The sequence below is a fragment of the Microtus pennsylvanicus genome, chromosome 9 (assembly GCF_037038515.1).
Source record: "Microtus pennsylvanicus isolate mMicPen1 chromosome 9, mMicPen1.hap1, whole genome shotgun sequence".
In the NCBI taxonomy this organism is placed as follows: domain Eukaryota; kingdom Metazoa; phylum Chordata; class Mammalia; order Rodentia; family Cricetidae; genus Microtus; species Microtus pennsylvanicus.
This window is the reverse complement of record NC_134587.1, coordinates 61,935,038-61,955,842: the sequence shown is the minus strand read 5'-3', so window position 1 is coordinate 61,955,842 and position 20,805 is coordinate 61,935,038. Positions and strand designations below refer to the sequence as shown.

Genomic DNA, 20,805 nt, shown 5'->3' with positions numbered 1-20,805 from the left:
GAGAGGCAGGGAGGGGAGCATAGAAAAATGTATAGCTCAATAAAATCAATAAAAAACCCACTTAGGATGACATAAAAAATCTCCAAGACATAATATACCTAATATGAAGTTCCCAAGAGAATTCTATATAATCACAAATAACTGAAAAGGATATGATATTAAATTATCTCATCAATGTAGGTCTAGAATGTTGAAGAAAGTGGTTTACTTTTCACGTGCAAACATGTTTGCACCAGTTGAAATCGAACACTTGCTGTTCCATCATTTTCTAATTGGCTTCAGTGTTCAGGCTTTACACATCCCTGCTGACCTGTCCTCTAAAGGAACTGTGTTAAATCTCATGATGTGCTTACTTCGATATTTGATGAAAGGAACAAGATTAGAGCTACTACAGAAACCTTGTCCTTATCACCAAACAGTTCAACACAAGCTGTGTGTGATTTAAGACTCTAGAAATCCTCTAGAATGAGTTGTACCATAGAGGCACAGCAGAAAAATAAAATCTTCAGGCTGTCTGCTTAAGAAAAACAACAATTTCTTGAGGAAAACTAATCATTAGTGAAAGGAATTTCCAGGAACTATGGTCAAAAGTGCTTCAGGACACAGGGTAACAAGAAAGCATCTGTAAAAGCCAAGAGAAAAGTGAAAAAAGATAAAAGAATTATTGAAGCATAAAACTGGAGTGATCAGGTAAAGCAGATACACTTTAAAGAAATGCTACAGAAAATCTTGACGTTACACAGGACACTGAAATCATAAAGAATAAACAACAGAATAACGGAATATAACTTCTGAAAATAAGTCACTGTGTTTTTCTTTCAAAGACTAAGTATGGAAGTACGATGCATGCCTGCACTTCCTTCCAGTACTCAAGGGCTCAGAGCAGAAGATCATGAGTTCAAGATCATCCTGACCTCCCCATTCCCTCCTTCCCATAGCCCTTAGCCACACTGAATCTAATGAATCTGTACATTTGCCAATACATGATGTTTCTAAACAGAATTATAAACACTTATGCATGGCTTCCTTATTGACCAAATATTCCCCATTATATGTATAGTCCCTGTTCCTTCATTCATTCATTTTGTTAACAACCATCAGTTGTTTCTGCTCTTGGGTATTTATTTATGAAAAATGTTGCCATCAACATTGAACCTCATTTCAACTGTGTATACATCTAGGATTAGAACTGGTGTGTGATTCTAAATCTTGGCCACTTTTTACTTTTATTTTATCCTATCTATTCTACTTCATGTAAAGTGATCCGTCACTGCGTGTCTATCTTGCATTCATCTCCTGAGTAATAATTTGAGTAAATATCATTTGTTTATATTCTTTGCGAAAAAATGATGTTAAGCCTTGCTTTGACTGTCCTTGCTTCTGTGTGTCTGTGTCATTAACCACCAAAAATGTGAGACAATGAGCTTCAGAACCTCTGCTTCAGGCTGACTTTGGATGATCTGAGTCCTGAGGCACATGCGTGTGGGCTTAGAAAGTTCCTGTCTCAAGAATCCGCATCACACTCACGCTAGCCATTATCTATTCACAGTAGTCAAGTTTCAGATTAGCCTAGTTGGCTACATAGGTCTCTGCTGGCCACCAATTACGCATATGTTTATCTATCAATGATGGCATATTATTCAGCCACAGTGAAGATTTATATCCTCCATCAGAACGGCTGGCACTGGAGGCCATTATGTTTAATGAAACCAAGCAGATGCAGAAAGGCAAATAACACATGCTCTCTACCATCCGTAGGAGATTAAGAACAAGTAGACTAGGCAGTAGGATAGCCAGCGCTGGAGCAGGCAGGATATTCAAGAGCAAGGTGGGTAAAGGAAGTTGGAAGGCTCAGTGTATGTGTGCGTATTGCTGAAATGCCACATTACACAGTAAACCCCAGCAAGTTAGACAGCTGATAATGTGCTGGCCAAAATAAGACAATTAGACAACCTTATCCTTTGAGAGCTTCAGCCATAAAATGGCTGCTTTATATCGTGCAGGAGACTATGGCTCCTGCCTTAGAGTTCTTCTCAGTGTTTCTCAAATTTGTTTTGATTGGGTCCTTGCTCCTCCTCCCTTCCTTCCCCCTCTCTCCCTCTTTCTTTTTTCTCTCTCTCCCTCCCTCCCTCCCTCCCTCCCTCCCTTTCTCCCTTTTCCCCTCCCTCCTTTATTCCCTCCCTCCCTTTTCTTTCTTCATAACAGACATGGTTGGTGGAGGACCTGGATTTTGTTATTTTCATATGAATGCTGTTATTTACTCTGTCTGGTGTCTTGAGCTATTTTGGCTCATGTGGTGTGGAATAGGTCTGTGGGAGGCTCCAAGTGCTGCCCAGAAGACACTCACCATAAGTTTCCTGTGGGGTTCAACTGTGTCCTAAACTTGGTTTAGGGATACACATTTTTCTTTTCTTACATAGGTACTGGGGTCTTTTCCTGTATGGTTCCATCTTTATGTACATCTTTCTTATCACCATGGCAGCCCAAATCCTATCTTTTAATATACTAGCTCCATAGGACAGTGGTTTCTGCTGAAGTCCTTGCTACTTAAACCTGAGAAAGAAAACAGCAGGTCCTTCTGACTGTGGGGAGTGATGAGAGGGAAGGGCTTCTCTCTTCTGAAATACAAGCATCTTCCACTCCTTGTTTACTTTTGTTTGGAACCAGTGTATGTGTGTGTATTCCAGAGTTTGTCTCCTGTAGGCAGGTTAGTTCGACACAAGTCACCTTTCCAGAGTCCAATCTACATTTTAAAGCCAAGTTGGCATTTGCTACTTGTTTGGGCAGCTTTGTGTCATTATTGCCTGGCCTGCTGGGTGCTGATTTTAGAGGAGTTTATGCCAATTTCTACCATAGACCAAGATGCTAAACGATTCCTTCTCCTCGTGGGGAAGTTTAGATGTGTGCCAAGGCTCCTGCAGGGAGTGCCCAGGCTCTTTGACAACTTGTCACCCAAAACAGAATCAAACCATTGATCAGAGTCAACACACACACACACACACACACACACACACACACACACACACACACACACTATGGGTGGCTATGCCACCAGCTCTTGCCTTTCTGTCCCTGTCTGACTGAGGTCAGCAACATTCCCTGTGAGAACATACCCCCAACTGGCACACTGTGTGCACTAAGCCAACAGCAAGCTGACTTACTTCCCAGGTCCAAAGCCTTCCAACAGGGCTGTCTGTGGCGGTTCTTGGGAGTATGCCAAGTCCATCACACGGTTCTCTCCTGCAGACTCAGTCTGCTTTCTTTCTGTTTAGCATCCTGGCAGAGCCCACATGTGCTCCTGGAGGACATGTGTAGTGACCAGCTGGTTTCCCAGACAACGCACACTTGAGGAAGCAGGTAACAGCGGGCACTGTCTTGTCTTCTGAGGCCGCTTGGCTCTGATAAAAGGTTCCCTTAGGTCCATTTCCATTGAAAACACAGCTGACTCCAAGACCTTTGGTCATGCCTCACAAAAACTGGTCTCTTCACTAAGGCCTGCTGAGGCTAACTCGAGTAGAAGGCAGAAATTTAATCCTGTGGCAGTCATTATTTCTGAGATGTTTTGTAAAAATTCAACTAGCCTTCCCTATAATCTGTTTTTTTTTTCTAGGAAGGCACAAAATAGAGAAGGGTGGTATTATTAAGCTATGCACTTTCCTCCTTTGGGACCGGATGTGACCTCAGTGGAAGCTATATCTGGTCTGACTTTGTAGAAAAGAATGGCTTCATTGAGAGGTGACCACATGGCTGAGTCCCCGAGCACAGAATAGAGCTGAGATTTTGGCGGAATGACTGTGTAATTTCCAGTTATGTTTTCACACACCTGCAGTGGATGATCACGGCTCCATGGTGAATTAATAACTTAATGGACAGAGAGAGGCCAGCAGGCTGTTCCCAGAGCTGAAGGCTACTGGCCTTAGCACGCTGCTATTCCCTTCCCTGTGGCTACACACTCCATTTTCCCCTTAAATGGAAACGTCATGTCCTGGGTCAGGGGTTTGCAGATGGAGCAGCCTTGAAATGACTGGGGCATGAAAACCTTAAAGTTGCTAACTGAGCAGTTCATCCTGAATGGTACCCTGGAGCAAACAAGGTCACAGCCTGTGCCTACAGCAAGGCATCTGGTGTGTGCCATCTCTCGAGGCTGCCAGACTACTGAATTCAGAGCTTTCTTAGGCTATTGCCTTAGCTGTGAGGAGGCCCTCAGTGAAGACAGAGAATCCTGATTCTCTGGATCTTTGAAGACCATCTGAAGGACTACACTGAGGTCTGCTGGAATGTGTCCTCCAAGTGAAGAACATTTTTATTACCTTCCCTCCAAAGGTGCAAGGAAAGGAACCTCTGGGTGAGGTCAGAGGATATGGGCAACCTTGAGAGTTGCAGATTCCAAAGAAGCCACAGTCACACAGGGCTTGTTGTCTTAGGGTGCAGTGTTCAGGGTCAGCAGACTGAAGTAAAAGTGACACTTTCCAGCAGTGGAGGTCACGGAACCCCCATTGCAGGATGATGAGCCAGCTCTGACTGATGGCAGAGGGGATGGCACTGTACCATCTGTCACAAGTACCAAGAAGGAACAGGAAAGCCACACCTCCCTGCAGCAGCATCGTGTTCAGGGAATTCTGATGTCACTCCAGACCCTCCACAGACACTGCCCACTTCCAGAGAAGGGACATGGCAGGGTATAGCACGCCCCCAAACTCCTTTTTAAAGAGACAAGACAGGTGTTTTACAGACCAGATTATATGTGAAGAATACAGTCTACTTGATCAGATGGTCAGGGAGCCTCTTAGGACCTGTTTAGATATCTAGATCTTAAAAAAAATTCATCTACAAATCATAACAAATGTGCAGAGTCTATTTTCTGGAGTTGGGAGGTAAATTTTTTTATTCTGCATTTCCAAAAAACAATAATTCATTGAAGATTTTTTTCCTGATAGTAGAGCTACACTTTCTGGAGAATATGCAGATCTGGAATGGTCCAGAGAACAACCACAGCACACGAAGAGAGGAGGTGGCCATCGTCTTCCTCTCCTTGCTGTTCTATGCCTTGGTGTGTACCTATCTTATCCAGCTCCGTCTCAGGCACCTGTGGGGAAGGTGGGTACTGGGGTATGGGTGAGGAGAGAGGAGTCTCCAGGGCCGTGAAGACGAGACTCAGAAGACACTGCACACGGAGGTGACTAGAGTTTAATAACTCTCACGGAATCTCATCAAATATTAAATGAGCAAATATTGAACCACAGCTTCCTGCCAGGAAACTCTTGATACAGAAGCTTCCTACCCCTCCCCAGACCCGCTCCTTGGGCAAATATCACGGAGATGGGAAATCTGTATGTCTCAGAATTAGGAGCTGTGATCCAGGCCCATCTGTGTGTGGAACCCCAGGGAGCTGGGCAGCCTCTGCTTCCAGGCTAGTGTGTGGATGTGATGATGGGTTAGCAGTGACACCAGTATCTCATCTGAAGGCTGTCAGTCTCAAGCTCCATCTCAAAGTGTGGTGGATCAGATTAGATGCACAGTGAGGTACAGTTCTCAGAGCTCAGAAAGGCTGAGGGATGGAGTCTTTCTGTGACCCTCAGTCTTTCCTCAAAACCACACTCATAACTGAGGGCAGGCACAGATAGCACTCAGTACACACTAGTGGCCAGAAGTCTCATGACATAAGTAGTTATGAACCACAGTGGACAGGGGGATGAGTTAACAGTATACTTGTCCGTGATCTACATAACTGGTTAGAGACTTGGGGTGCCTGCTTCCTGCATGTAGTTTGATTCCTTTTCATTTAATTTGATCTACAGTGAGTGACATTGAAAGTTGTTTACTTGGTCCCAATAAGTACCTGAGGCAGAGACACAGTCCTAATCATCACCTACTGCACTGTCCTCTGCATGCTTGAGACTCAGGGATACCCCAGTGTCTTCTGCAAAGCTGAGACGACTGTGTCTAATCTATCCCATTGCGTCCTCTTCATGACTGACACCTGTCTATCCCACTGTTCTCTGTAAAGCCAAGGCCCATGCCTTCTCATGGTCCTCTGCATGACTGACATCCTTGGCTGCTTCATTGCTATTTTCAGGGCTGAGACCCACATCCTTTCCACTGTCTTCTAGAAGGCTGGGGTCCATGCCCACATTTCTGATGACTGCAAGACATCTTCAGGCCTGAGGCCCTTGTCCTACCTACTTAGGCTTCACAAACTGAGCCCAATCTCCCACATTCCCCACCGGAGGTCTTTGGATCCTCTATCTTTGGTTTTAGACTGAGATTCCAATCCTTGGTGTTGTCACTGGTTCCTTGTTTCTTGCCTTCCTATCCAAGCCTTCAGGGAGGTTTTTGTGGCTTCACAGGCACAGTATCCAGAATGTGAAACATCCCATTTCTCTGTCTGCAGTGCTGGTGAGGACTTTGCCACACGAGGAAGAGGGTCTGTGTTCCTGGGGACCCTACAGCTGGCCTCCCCGCCTCTCCCCTGGTGGTTTTCCTAATATTTCGACCAGCAGAATTCTCATTACAACTGGAACAAGATGCTTACACCAATCTTCTCCGATCATTGGCTCCTTTACAACCTCCAATGAAGATGATCAGGGGTGTGCAATAATATGACCAACGTACTCTGTTCTCCCACCTCCGACCTGTGGTTTTATGACTAATGTCAACTACAGACTCCTTTGGGGTAACTGTTCTCACCATACTGGACTCTGACTCCCTTGAATGGAGAGAGATATTCCCAGCTTGGCTCACTGGTCACCATGGACTCTGACTCTCCTGAGTCAGGTGCATTTTCACCTTAGGTCACTGGCCACATTACCTCTGCCTCTCACGAAAAGTGATGTAGGTCCCCACCTTGGATCACTGGCCTTTCCTGACTCTGTTCCCCTGGATGATGAAGAGCATTCCTTTCTCAGGGTTCTGCCTTCTCCCTGGAATACTCACAGGCCCAGGCCCCTGTGCCCAATGTCTCCTGTCTTGTGAGTTCCAACAAGACTACACTATCATGAACTTCGCCCTTCCACCACACACATGACTGATGAAGCTTGGAGTAGGGGTAGGTACTAGCAAAGGAGGATAAGAGAGTGAGAGAGCGAGAGAGCAAGAGAGCGAGAGAGCAAGCGAGCGAGAGAGAGAGAGAGAGAGAGAGAGAGAGAGAGAGAGAGAATAGAGACAGAGATAGGGGAGGATAGGAAGGGAAGAGAGAGGAAAGGAGGGAGAAAGAACAGAGGAAGAGAGGGAGAGAGAAACACACACACACACACAGAGAGAGAGAGACAGAGATAGGAAAACAACACACAGGCTCATTGTATGTCCCCAGGATCACTGTGGAAGTGTGAAAGTACTAAAGACAGATGTGTATCCCAGGAAACAGTGAATCTGTAACCTCCCTTGGGAGAGAGACAAACCCTGGAATGGGGCTGAGCCAGGATAATCCATGGACACCACCCCTTTTGGGAGGTGGGCCATCCTGGCTTCTGGGAACTGCTTATGCTGAGATTTCCTGCTTTAATTCACTATTTCCCACAGTCTCCTGCCTCCTTAGGACCCAGAGAGAAATCAAAGTGTGTATTTTAAAGCACACATTGCCAAGCTGCTCATTGAAAGCGATTTTGAAAGCAGCTTCAATTCAAGTCAAAACACAAAGAGATGCAATTATTAAAATTTCATTTTACAATCCTTTTGTAATTTTTAATCGAGTGTCTTGGTGCAGGTGCCCTGTGAGTGTCCCCACTCCCTTCACACTTCTTTAAGGGCGCATTCACTTGCTGATTTACAGAGCCAGCCTTGAACATTCTTACTTTTTGAATGAATAAATACATGAGTCGGTATAATGAGGTGTCATACCCCGAAGGAGACAGTGAGCTAAACAGATCCCATTGTCTTGACCATTCGAGCGAATTCTGCATAGTATGCTCGGGCTCACCACTGCTGCTTCCAGCAGTGCGCTTACTGTCGCTCTGACCATGTCCTAATCTTACAGCTTGGTGCTGAATCCTTTCTCAATGCCTCTGCCGGGATCTGGAGGGTCAGGCCTTCAACAGCCATCAGGTTACAGGTCATGAACAGAAATCCTAAGGGCGTGGCCTCTGGCAGGAGTGGAGAGGGTCTGTGAAAATAGAGTATCTCTCACTTCAGGAATGGCCACGTGGAACGCTTCACTGTTTGGTTTGACTATATGCACGCAGCTATCTGCTGGGCATCTTGGGATGAAGCTGCACAGGGCTGGGTCCCCTGGAGGAATATGTATGTTACTAGTAGATAAAGGTGATCCAAGACATGTTCACTGCATGATTGGTGGTACAGAATGCATTTGGTCACCGTGAGTGCCACATGAGTGAAAAATTAGGATACCGAGTTGGATCAGAAACTAGAAGAAACTTTATGTAATGTGTTTAAATGGATTTCTGCCTGAGAGAGTTAAAAAGAGGCCAGTACTAAACACATTTACATTTCTACTGGTAAATATAATCAGAAGGAAAAATTATTAAGAGTAACTGTTTTCACCAGTACGCCTACCTCACCTTCATTCATTCATTAATCCCTTAGTGAAAATCAAAATCAAAATCAAAATTGCAGGATTTCTAGAAAATAGAAACACTGTGCCAGCACATTTGAGATCTGCTAAAGATGCATCCCTGGGAAGACTCACAGTCCTTAGCTTTTCACAACTAATTAATTACTAAGCACCCACATCTGGTAGAAGTACAAAAAAAGATACAAGGAATTTACTGGGAAAATTAACAACGACAGAAGAAATAGATAAATTAGGAAACAGGAACACAAAAGAAAATTGAAAAGCCAGTCTGTGCTGGCTATGTGACGTGGTCCTTAGGCCTGCTGCTTCAGGCCTCTCCCTAGAAGGCCACTTTCCCTCTCGGATAACCTCTGGTTGACAGATCACTATAACCAATGTCATCTCTCCTCGGAAGCAAGGGCAGAGGGATGCTCTAGGCCCTATTCTTAAGATGGAATGATTTCTGTGGACAGATAAATCAGCAATGGGTTTCTGCAGAAAGACAGATATTGTGTCCAAAACTAAATGGTCTCAAAATGAAGAGATTCCCAAGACGTTCTTTGGGACATGTGTTTCTAAGAAAGCATCTTGTTAATGTTTTCAGGGAGATAGGCTGTCCGCCAGCCTGGGATGCGTCCCCGTCCCTCTCCCGCCGGACTTCACGGAAACAAGGCGCTAAAGTGTGGATGCATTAGGTAATGTGGAATTGCTTCCAAGCTACCCAGAACAGTCTTCCTTTGCCCTGACAGAGATGAAAGATTTGGAGGCGGACACACCCCAGGAGAATTCCTTTGTTGTGTTGCCAAAGAGAACTGGGCAGGTAGTAAGTAGGTCAGAGTCATTTGCAGCATCGCTTGCAGCTTGGTTGGCAATCATGAAAACTTAGAGACAGTTCCTCGGTAATGAAGTGCAGACTTAAATTACAGCCTACTGCATCCAAATCAGTGTTTATATCAGCGTGTATAGGGCTGTGAGAGAAGAGTGCTTGTGGCTGTTGTGTAGGTAGGGTTCTGACATTATGACCTTCCTCTCTCACCGGTGCCCCTTACAAATGTGCCATAACTACATGGCCAGAGGGAAGATGACTAGATATAACCAGGGTCCTAAACATCAGACTTCAAGGTAGAGGAATAACCCAGATCATCCAGATGGGACCACTGCTCTCTTAGATGTCCCCAAATCAGAAGAGACACACAGGAGGAGCCATGAGGGAATGGCACAGAAGAGTCCTGAAGATGAAATGGGTTTTCTCTCTAGCTGGCTGTGGGTACGAAGCCAAAGCCACCATCAACAACATGCTTCTGCGGGTGTCTCTACAAGTGGGGAGCTAATGCTGGGTGACTGTCGGCAGGGACTTGAGGGTGTCTACCTTACACTGCAGCAGCTTGTCCTGAGGGGAAGCCAGTTTCCTACCCAGAGCCTCCAGTAAAGAGTGACGGTCACTGGCACCAGCAATGGTGCAGAGGCAGCCATGCCAGGCCCAGGGCCCAACCTTTTCTCACAGTAAGTTCATTTTGTCTTAAGTTGCTAACCTGGTAGCGTGCTTCAGTTGTAGTTGAGAGCTAATAAAATAGCTGAGAGGAAAACAGTGCATAGGACACTTAGGATCCCATCTTCATTTTATAATTTATACCTGCATGTATGTGCTTGCATGCACGTAAGAGTATCTAGACAGTAGGATCTATGGGATGCCGACATGGGCACACTCTACTTCATGCAATTATACTTATGCTAGGCTTTTGCCACGAGTGTAATTAATTTCACAATTTAAACAATTGATTTAATAGTTCACTTAATTAGCTGGCTGACGTGTTCTGAAGCTGGCCCTGATATGGCACAGAGGGTTCACACTGTGCAGAAGAACTGTCATGACCTTGGGTTTACCACAGACATCCCTTTGGGAGAATTTCTTACTGTGACTTACACAGACTGCTTATGCTGCTCTTTTGGTTGGCCCCTGCATCACACGATGGGTCAAATATGGCATGTCTTGATAGGCTGCTGGTTAGAAGTATGCATTATACATTTGGGTTGGACAACGTAGCTAATGACAACATTTGCTGTAATCAGTGCTGTGGCTCTTTCTTATTTATTTTAAAAATGTTTAGATTGCATTTACTTATTTGCTTGTTTTTATGTGTGTGTGCATCAGTCGATGAATGGATGATGAGAATGTTGCATATTTGCACAAGAAAATCTTGTTTGGCTCTTAAAAAACAAACACATAAAAATTTTCAGGTAAATGGATGGAGTTGGAAACAATTGTTTTGAGTGAGGTCACGCAGACCCCAAAAGGCAAATGTTGAATGCTTTCTCTCATTTTTAAGATGTTCTCTTTGATCTTCAGACGTGTGTGTGTTTCAGCTAGAATACTCATAGAGACCAGGAGTCTACTAAGGTGCCATGTGGGGGCTTTCAAGGCTGAGAAGACAGCACACAGTGAAGGCAGAGAGGGAAACCATGGAGCTGGAAGGGTGAACTAGGATGGGGGTGGGAAGACAGAGTGAAGGAGGTAGAACAGGGAGGGGGCATCAACATTAAAGACCTCTAGGCATAATCATAGGAAAACAATGCCGCAGAAGCTTCCACAGACATATGTACACACCCATCCATCCATATATAGAAGAGATTAAGTAGAGTAACACTATAATGTCCCTACTAGATACCGCAGGATAACAACTAAAAAGGCCCAACATCTTTTCAAGTTTTTGACAAGTGAGGCTCTGTAGACCCCTAAACATTACAGACAGGTGCCATTGTTCTTTGTTACCCTCTAGGACTTGCTGGTAAGACTTATTGCTGAAGACACCATGGACTTAAGCCACAGAACATGGGGACGTCAAGCTGGTGCTCACCCTGTAGCTTCAACACCATTGGCCTGCTTTCAACATTCTGAAAGGGCTCTCAAGCTGCCAGAGGAGAAAAGGAACCGCCAATCCTACCTCACAGGGATCCTGATGCGCTCTAACAATGGCTGGCCTGGCAATACACCATCACTGGTGCAATACTGGCATGAATATCATAAAAGCAACCAATGACTTTCTGATCGGATTTAAGACCTGTGTCACAAGATGCAATATGTCCCATTATTGGCCCAAGAACTTGTGCCTTGATAAGCCATAGGTACCGCAGGTGAATCTACTATTATAGCAAATGGCTACAGGGTCAATCAACTTCTAGTATCTTATGGCTATACTCTTAGATTAATTCACCTCTCAAACCTCATTAAAAAGGCTTCTGCAAAGTAAATGTGAAAGTAAATGGCAATTAGCATGCAGACCACATCTGATCAGGGGTACAGATAAGACAGTTCAGCCCTGAATGGGATATCTATGCTATGGCCCTCATCCCAAGGCTGAGAAATTGCCGCGTAAGAGGGAGCAGAAAGATGCTGGCAACTGGAGACAAAAGATGACACCAGTGAAATAATGATTTATGGATAGAGCAGAGCAGTTTCACAGATGACTCATGGGGGTTGTAACAGCATGCACAGGGTCTGAGTAAGCGCATGCCAATCAAATTCCCAGCATGGAGTGCGGAGGTAGACATCAAGTCCACCCCTAGCTGAGAAGTCATTGCTGACTGATAGCTGCCAGGAAGGGGGAACGTTTGTTATAAGGGTGTGACCCCTGGTGGTCAACCACTTTCAGGCGGATGACCATACCTATGAGTATCAGCACAGCATGAACGAATTCAGTGGGTTTAGAAAAATAAGGAGACAAAGTTTGTGGGGATGAAAGGAGGAGGAGGTCTGGGAGGAGATGTGGAGTGAAGAATGACGCTTAAAAGAAATCCCACACTAGCTCAGAATTGAGAATAATAGAGGGTTATTTATTTAGGGGTAGACTCACAAAACACAATCCTTTGCTGGAACGAAGAACAGCAACCCAACCGAATCCTGCAGCTCGAAAAGAGGCCAGCCTAGCACTTTACATCTCCCCGTAAATAGTATAAGAGGCCACGCCCCAGTGGACGGGGAGCTTAAAGGCTCCTGGCTGTAGGAATTCCTACAGCAGCAGAGCGAGTGACATTCTCAAAGGACTAATAAAATACTTTACATCAGTGAATGAATGAACATGCATATGTGTATGTGTGTATATACGCATGCATGTATGCATGCATATGTATGCACATCCATCCATATGTGCATACTCCTGCCATGTCATGGACATAGATGTCAGAGAACAACTTGCCGGAGTCTGTTCTCTACCTCCATGATTAGGGTTCCAAAGACTGAACATGGGCCGTCAGGCTTGGCGGCAGCTGCTCTTATATGAGAAGCCATCTTGCTAGGACTCTTTCTTTCTTTCTTTCTTTCTTTCTTTCTTTCTTTCTTTCTTTCTTTCATTTTTTGTTACTGGGGATCAAAGGCGGGGCCTCACACATGATCAGGACACGCTGTACCACCGAACTGCATCCCAATTTCAGCCTGTATTTGCTTTATGGTTCATAGCTTGGGTGTATGCGTGTGTGCACGTGAGGATTATTTGTATATGTCCAGATATGTGTGTACTGTGGGTGTGGAGGCCAGAGGTCAAAGTCAGGGGTCATTCTTCAGCTGCTGTCCACATTACTTTTTGATATTGGGTCTCTCCCAGCCTGGGATTTGCTAATTGGACTGGGCTAGATGGCCAGTGAACCCCAGGGACCCACCTTTCTATACCTCTTCTGTGCTTGGATTACAACTGTGTGTCACCACAGGTCTTCCCCCCCCCCCCCCCCCGCTCAGGGATCAAACTCATGTTGTTGGCCTTGACAGCGATGTCCTTTGACCATGGAGTAATCTCACTGGTCCTCACACCTAGCTTTTTCATTATTTGTTTTTTTAAGATTATAATATAGTTACATCATTTCCTTGCTCTCTTTCAAATTCATGGTATCCTTTTTTATTAATTGTTGCTAGATGTATGTATATGTATATATATCTGTGTGTATATACATTGTCCAACAAGTCTCGCAGCAAATTCCTTGATCCTTTTTGACCCTTACAATCTTTCTCCCTGCTCTTTCAAAATGACCCCTGAACCTCCGGTGGGGGACTTGTTTTGTGTGTGTATCCACTGGGACTGGGGTCCACAACTCTGCATTTTGTTTGGTCATCATTTTTTTTGAATGACTTGTCTATTCCAAAGAGACATTTCCTTGATTAAGGACTAGAGTTATAGGGCTAGTCACTGGAGAAGGATGTCCCACCTAGTTAGTTTATGCAGCTTCTGGGGATTGGAGTCAGGTCTTTTGTTTGTTTGTTTGTTTTTGTTTTTCGAGACAGAGTTTCTCTGTAGCTTTGGAGCCTGTCCTAGAACTAGCTCTTGTATTCCAGGCTGGCCTTGAACTTACAGAGATCCACCTGCCTCTGCCTCCCAACTGCTAGGATTAAAGGCGTGCACCACCACCACCTGGCTCTGAATTCAGTTCTTTAAGCTCGCACAGCAAGCCCTTCATCAATGGGGCTATCAGTCTAGCCTCTTTGTTTTAAAATTAGACTTTAAGAATGGCAAATTTTCAGGGAAAAAGATACTAAAACGGGACTTTCAACAGGGTGTACATAGAAACTGAAGTCAGGTAGAATGTGAAGAATCTGTAGAACAACTGGAATAAGGTCAGAGCTATGCAGGAGGAATTCCTGTAACAACCAGGGATGAGATCCTGGCAGCACAGGGGTACATCCCAAGGTGCAGGCACCGTGTCACAGACTGCCAAGTGTGCCGAGGCATTGCTTCCCGATGGCAGAGACCAGAAAGGTATATGCCAAGTATTCAGCCACCTCTCAGAAGCCATGTCCCTGCTGGGGTCACGATGAGCCGCCTGGCACTGGAGAGCTGGACTCAGAGATGCAAACACAAGCACAGAGCTGGCAAGAGCTTCACACGGCCTGGCACTGAAACCCACCCTGGCCTCCAACAGAAATTATGAATCTGGAATCTATCGGATAGCCATAGAAACCATGGGATAGGAACCTTCTACCAGGGAGCATAGGGCTTCCTGCTAATTGAAACACTGCCGGTTTAGGTGTGCTATCTGGAGGCATCGGCTCCGTTGACTAATAACGCAGAGTGTAAGAAGCAGGTAAGCATGGATTGGCTGTACAGGCTCTCCTTTCCTGCCGGTTGTTATGATCTCTTCTTAAGGCTGGTTACCTCACAGGTGTCTCTAGTAACAGTTTATTTGTTGGGTTTTCTAGCAATGGTCCATGAATGAGATTCCTAAATTATTACTTTTATACATTCAGCAATATGGTGAGCCATGAGTGCATGGCAACAATGCAGCAGAAGATGGCCCCTGCCCTCCCGAGAGGGTGGATTCATGGGAAGCTCAGTAAGGAGGTGTGCTGGCTAACGTTGTCAACTTGACATGGCCCAGAGTCACCCGAGGAGGGCCGCGTGAAGGACTGAAGACTTGTCTAGAACAGGTTTGCCTGTGGGTATGACCGCAGGGCTTGTCCTGCCTTGAAAGCTAAGTGGAACAGGAAGGCCTGCTCTGGGTATGAGCAGCACCACTCCACAGGCTGGCCCTGGAGAGTACGAGAATGAGGAAAGACAAGCAGATAAGGATGCAAGGATGCGTTGATTACCTTTGCTCTTGATGCCGAACTTAAAATGACTTCAGTTTCTGCCTCAACCTCCCTCCCAATGATGGGATGCTACTTGGAATGGTAAGCCAAGTAAACTGCTTCCTCTCCTCTGTTGCTTTTGATCAAGCTCTTGTGTCACAGCGACAGAAGGGAAATAGGATAGTGGATGGACAAGAAATGCTGTGCTCCCATGGACTAGATGGCAAGGGAATCTCCTCCAGACTTTCCAAGGGGACCATCCTGAGCTTGAGGTTGAAAGGGGTGTGCTAGAGTCCCTGGTGCGCTCAGGAAACAGCTGGCATCAAGTTTGGCGATAAGGACTAAAGCTTCTCAGATACTCAGAGGTCAGACAGCTCATGAAGAATCTGCCATAATGGTGCAGGGTGCTGCTGGGCACGTGGCTGGCTAGAAATACAGATGCGAGATCAGCCTGTGATTCAAGTGTCAGGGCTGGGGGCATCTGCAAGCTGATCTAAACAAGAATTTTTTTTTTTAAAGACAAGAGATAGGATCTCCTATAGCTCAGGCTGGCCTCAAACTAGCTATGTAGCTGAAGATGACTTTGGACTTCTGATCTCACTGTCTCCAACTCCAGAGTGCAGGACGACAGGTGAGTATCACCACGACCCCCAGTTTATGCGGTATTAGAAATGGAACCCAGGACTTTGTGAATGGAGTCAAGTATTCTGTCCACTGAGTCACGTTACCAGCTCTTGAAGGAGGCTTTGGCAGCCCAGATGTACCATGGAGACCCACACTCGAAAATGCAACAGAGTCAAGGAGGTTGGAATCTCAAAGGGATTGACAATTTAGCTTCCATGACAGAGTCTGCATCAGCGAGGAGTCTCTGCAGGGCTGATACTCAATCTGGGGTGAAACCCTTCACTCTTCTTCTTCACAAGTTGATTCTTTCTCAGCGTTTTGTTCGATTTTGCTTGGGGAAGTCTTCATTCACTTTAACTTATGGAAAATATTTTCTCTGAGTCTAGGATGGAGTGTAGCTAGTAGACCTCCCCCCAGAGAAAAAGCTGTCTCTTCCATGCCTCCCAACCTGAACAGCTTGGGATGAATGCTTGCTGCAATTCTCTGTGTCTCTGAGAGCTACCCTGCTGAGTTTTGTCTTCAACAGAATGCTCATCACCTCAGCCTCCTCAGGATGGGCTCTTAGGTATTCCAAAGGGACACATAGTCAAGCAGAGGGGACTGTTGTATTCTTTTATGTTGTTATATCATAGAAAAATTTTCAGATTAAATTTTAGGCCAGGTACACTCATTTAATCTCTGCACTGGGAGACAGAGCCAGGTGGATCTCTATGAGTTTGAGGTCAGTCAGCCTGGGCTACAAAGCGAGTTTCCAGACAGCCAGGCTATACAGAAAATCCTGCCTCAAAAATTTTTTTAGGGTTTTCAGTTTCAAACTCTGTATTCTCCAGAAAGATTTAATTATTTATAATTGGGTTTAAATTAACTTTTCTCTTTTGATTCCTAAGATGTCTTTATATATTGAGAATATAAACACACATTCTCACATTGAAAATTTCCTCCCATTTTTGCTATCATTTAGCTTGTTGACAGCACTTTGGTTTGTTGGTTTCTTTCTTTTGGCCTCAAATTAGTTTAATTGTATTAAAGCTAATTCAAATTGGTCAGTATCTTAAAGCTTTTTCTCATGTAAAATATTTAAACATTTTTCTCTATTCCAAGGCTATAGAATGTGTGTGTGTGTGTGTGTGTGTGTGTGTGTGTGTGAGAGAGAGAGAGAGAGAGAGAGAGAGAGAGAGAGAGAGAGAGAGAGAGAGGAAAAGAGAGAGAGAGGAAAAGAGAGAGATAGATAGATAGATAGATTAGGAAGGGTCATCTACAGGGGAAAAACTAAAAGGAACTATATGTAGGCATTTACTGAATTGGCTTGGCTTCCACACGTGGCTGGATAGTCCAACCATGACTGCCTTGATGCTAGAGAACCAGAGAGCCAGGTTCCCAAACCAGGACTCTCAGTAGGTTTAAGGATGTGTTGAATGCCCAGAAGCTCTCAGAAGAGCCTACAATGGAGGAGGAGCTGGGCTCTGATATCTAAGCTGTTTACTGGAAGCTTCCACCTGCCTTGGGGAGGGGTTTTCTCCCAGTAACTGCCCCACATGACAGTCCTCACTAATCCCAGTCATATCTCGGTTCAGGCCAGTTGACCATCAAGACTAAACCTCCCAGGACTCATGTGTCTCCTAGGAAACACAGATGCATGAAGACTTTGATGCCACCGGAAGAACTCATGCTATGTCGAGTGTGAGTGTGGCTTTGAGTCAGTCTTCCTTTCTCTACAAATACAAAGCGCTGCCTCCATTGCAGAATGGCTCAGGCAAGGTTCAACATTATTAGACATTTGATTTTTAATTCAACTAAGCAAAACAAAGCAAAGGGCTCAAATTAAATTATTAGCTCTACTTTTCATAATAACAGACTTGAATTGGTAATTCAAGTATCTCAGCGCTGATACGTAAGCTAATTAAAAAGTGCAGTAAATTGGATTCAGTAGTAGCTTAGAATTCACATTTAAATGAGTGGTGAGAACTCAGTCGGTGCTCTGTGCACAGCAGGGGCTGGTGTGCAGATGGCCAGGATGCCCCCTGCCTCAGGCGAACTTCCTGATCACTGCGTCCAAGCATCCTAGAGGGCGTGTTCCTTGCTGCAACAAGGACTCCAGTGGTCGCTGTGTCGTTTTATTTTCCTTTGAGAAAGACTTCCTGGGATCATGCACTGTTTTAGCGACGTTTCTGGGATGTGACAGGGTCTTTGTGAACAGTGTGGATGCATTGCAACCCAGTAATGAGGAGACTGAGTCTTTAATGATGAAGGACAAGACAGCTCTCTGCAGAATAATTCTGTTCTTCCAAGAGGAGCGACTTCAATAGCAGGATATCTGCAGCTTTCACGGAGGGGATTTTCTATTACATAGCTCAATAGAAAAACTGATAACCGACAGCGAGAGGCCCAGTCCCCTTTAGCCACCCCTCCAGCCCCTACCCCCGGGGCTAGGCAGCTTTAATAGCCTGCTGACACCTTCTAGTTTATGGGACGGCACAGCGATTTAGGAAGTGCTTAAACACTGAAGGGTCCCAAGAGCGCAGGAGGAGGAGATGATGGTCAGCCTTGAGACCCTTCCCCAGCGAACTGCCCTCACATTTGCTCACATTTGTCTCCCCTCACATTTGCTTTCCTGAACACTGCCAAAGGTACCCAAACTGCTTGTGCACAGGCAAGAACAGACTCTCGAAGAGATGAGCAAACCCGTGTCTGTTTTCAGCATCTGAATCACTCTGTAGCTAGGAGGTGTTTGTCAGTCACTCCTGCTGGGAAATTCTATGGTGTGAAAAGGAAACAATAATGAGAGGCCTGTCAGACCCAGTTATTTACAATTATATTTTGAATGCAATTTTAGAATAATCAATTTCATTTGAAACAGTCTTTGAATATAAATACACTCTAGAATAAAAATGGTCTATTTATGTAGCTTATTAGAAAATAAAAGCTCCGGTTAACGTAAGTGGTTTCTATGTCTGGTCTTATTGCAGTCCAGAGCATCCTCCTCCGTAGCAATGGCTCTGCCCCCAACCCAGCTGGACCTGGATAGAGGCAAGCTGAGGAACAAGGTCAGTTCAACTTACATGAAGCCCCTCTCTGCTCTCCAAGAAAGGAGGTTGCTCACATGGGCCTCCCCAGGCTGCATGGCTCCCCCAGTAAGATTCTGCAGCAATTTAACTTTTAAATTGTCATTTTGAAAGCTAGTGCTCACGAGTTATTGGGTTTAATGGGAGAATTTATGGTAGTGTTGCTGCCTTGCTGCACCGAGTACCAGGCTAGGTGGGGGATACAAAAGTCGAGCCCTCTGATCAGAGTTTTGAAGTTTCACTGTGCATCACAGAGAGCAGCTCTGAGAACACACAGAACACTGAGCAGCCTGTCACCTGCTGCTGCCCACTTACACAGGAGGGGCATCTCAAGATGGGAAGCGAGGAGACACCAGGTGGTTCTCAGCGTTTATAACCGGCCTCCCCGACACACTGGGCACGCCATCAGGGAAACTGCCGAGAGCAACTCTATTGTGCATAGTTCAATAGCTAATTTCCCCAGTGGGCTTTAGTTGTTTATAGTTCAGAAGCTAAGCTTATCAATGATGGGCCTTTGAACAAATATACAAAGTCTATTGATCTTATGTCTGTGAAAACAAGCCATTTCCTCCACCTTCACCCAAACCTGTTATCTCACCACTCACTTGTGAAGTGAGAGTCCACAGAAAAGCCCCTGCTCAGATACGTCCTCACTGACAGTCACACACCCATGCTGTCGTTTGAATAGAAACATGTCCCTCTTAATGCAAACGTTGGGGTGATGTGCCTGGTCCTGATGTATGACGGAGGCTTCAAATCAGACACAGGTGGAGGCAGAAGGATCAAAAGTTCCGGGTCATCCATGGAACATAGTGAGTTTCAGGACAGGCTGGGCTACATGGGATCTTACCTCAACCCCTCCAACCCCTCTAAAACCAAAGCCAAAACCTAACCAGACACAGAACTTGCCCAACCCTATTTCCACAATTACGAAATAAACAACCGAAGTCTGATTGGTCATTCAACTGGTTATCCGACACCAAATGATCAGTTCTTAAGATACATAACAAATAACATTATATAAACCGAGCAGGCTGTACTTAGGGATCAGTTAATGAAAAGAGAGGGCACAAACTTGAAAGAGAGCAAGGAGGAGTATATGGGAGGGTTTGGAGGGAGGAAAGGGAAGGAGAACATGATATAATTACATGATAATCCTGCCAAGTAAAGGAAATAATCCTTAAAAATATTGTAATAAAAATATCCTAAGATATCAGTGCGACAAAAAGAGTGGGATAACTGAAGGCATAGGCTCTAACAGTGTCAACTTAAATTCAAAGTGAGGCAGCTCACCCACGGCTAATTAGCTTGGGGAGGGAGAGAAGTCAGGAGAGAGAAGACGCCTTACGTTTGGTGGTCTCCAAGTGGCCTTTGTACAATGGACTTCAGCAGGGGCTCTGGCCGGAGGGTCACCTTGGGAGATGTTTTGGGGCTGGAGTCTGACTCTCCACTCTCCTCATCACCCATGGCTTTGATGTAGCTGCCACTTCTCATCCTACGGCAGGGGATCTCGTCCTCTTTGCCACCGGTGGGGTACGCACCCCAGTCATCCTGAGGCACCTGGGAGAGAGCAGAGACAGGGCATGTCAACTGTGCCCTGGGGAAGTGTGTCCTACAGTTTCTTAAAGATATAGCTCCTTTGGGCTATTTATCATTTTAAGTCATGCACACAGAAAGACATCCATTTTTACAGTCTTCCAAATCCTGAAAGGGTCTTACTATGAAATCGTTGACTTTTTCCATTGTAAAAGTAAAAGACAAACATGGGAAAAGTGAGAAGGTACTAGGAACATAGAAAAAAGAAAAAGAGAAATGGAAGAGAAAATGATGGTGATATTTACATTATTGCTAAATATCTTTTAGTGGTAAATGCTAATAAAGAAGAGGATTAATCCCCAAAGCAAAATCATATCACACACACAGAACACATGCACCTGGAGATGAAAGACATCCCTCAATCTCATGCACACAGAGCTTCATACTCTGCACACTGTGAATGCCAAAGACGACTCAAAGAATGCCAGCTCTCAGCTTTTCTACTGTGTCCGGCCCGAAGGCCGACT

At 45.1% G+C, this 20,805-nt stretch overlaps 1 protein-coding gene across 3 annotated transcripts in view; it reads right to left on the bottom strand.

Annotated features, from left to right (window-relative positions):
• Dlgap2 (DLG associated protein 2) overlaps positions 1–20,805 on the bottom strand; it is a 688,019-nt gene that overhangs the window by 57,573 nt on the left and 609,641 nt on the right. For all 3 annotated transcript variants that reach the window (XM_075986263.1, XM_075986265.1, XM_075986266.1), the window contains one exon: positions 20,091–20,302. In XM_075986263.1, coding sequence (XP_075842378.1) covers positions 20,091–20,302 — 212 coding nt within the window. The remainder of the gene's footprint in view (positions 1–20,090; positions 20,303–20,805) is intronic.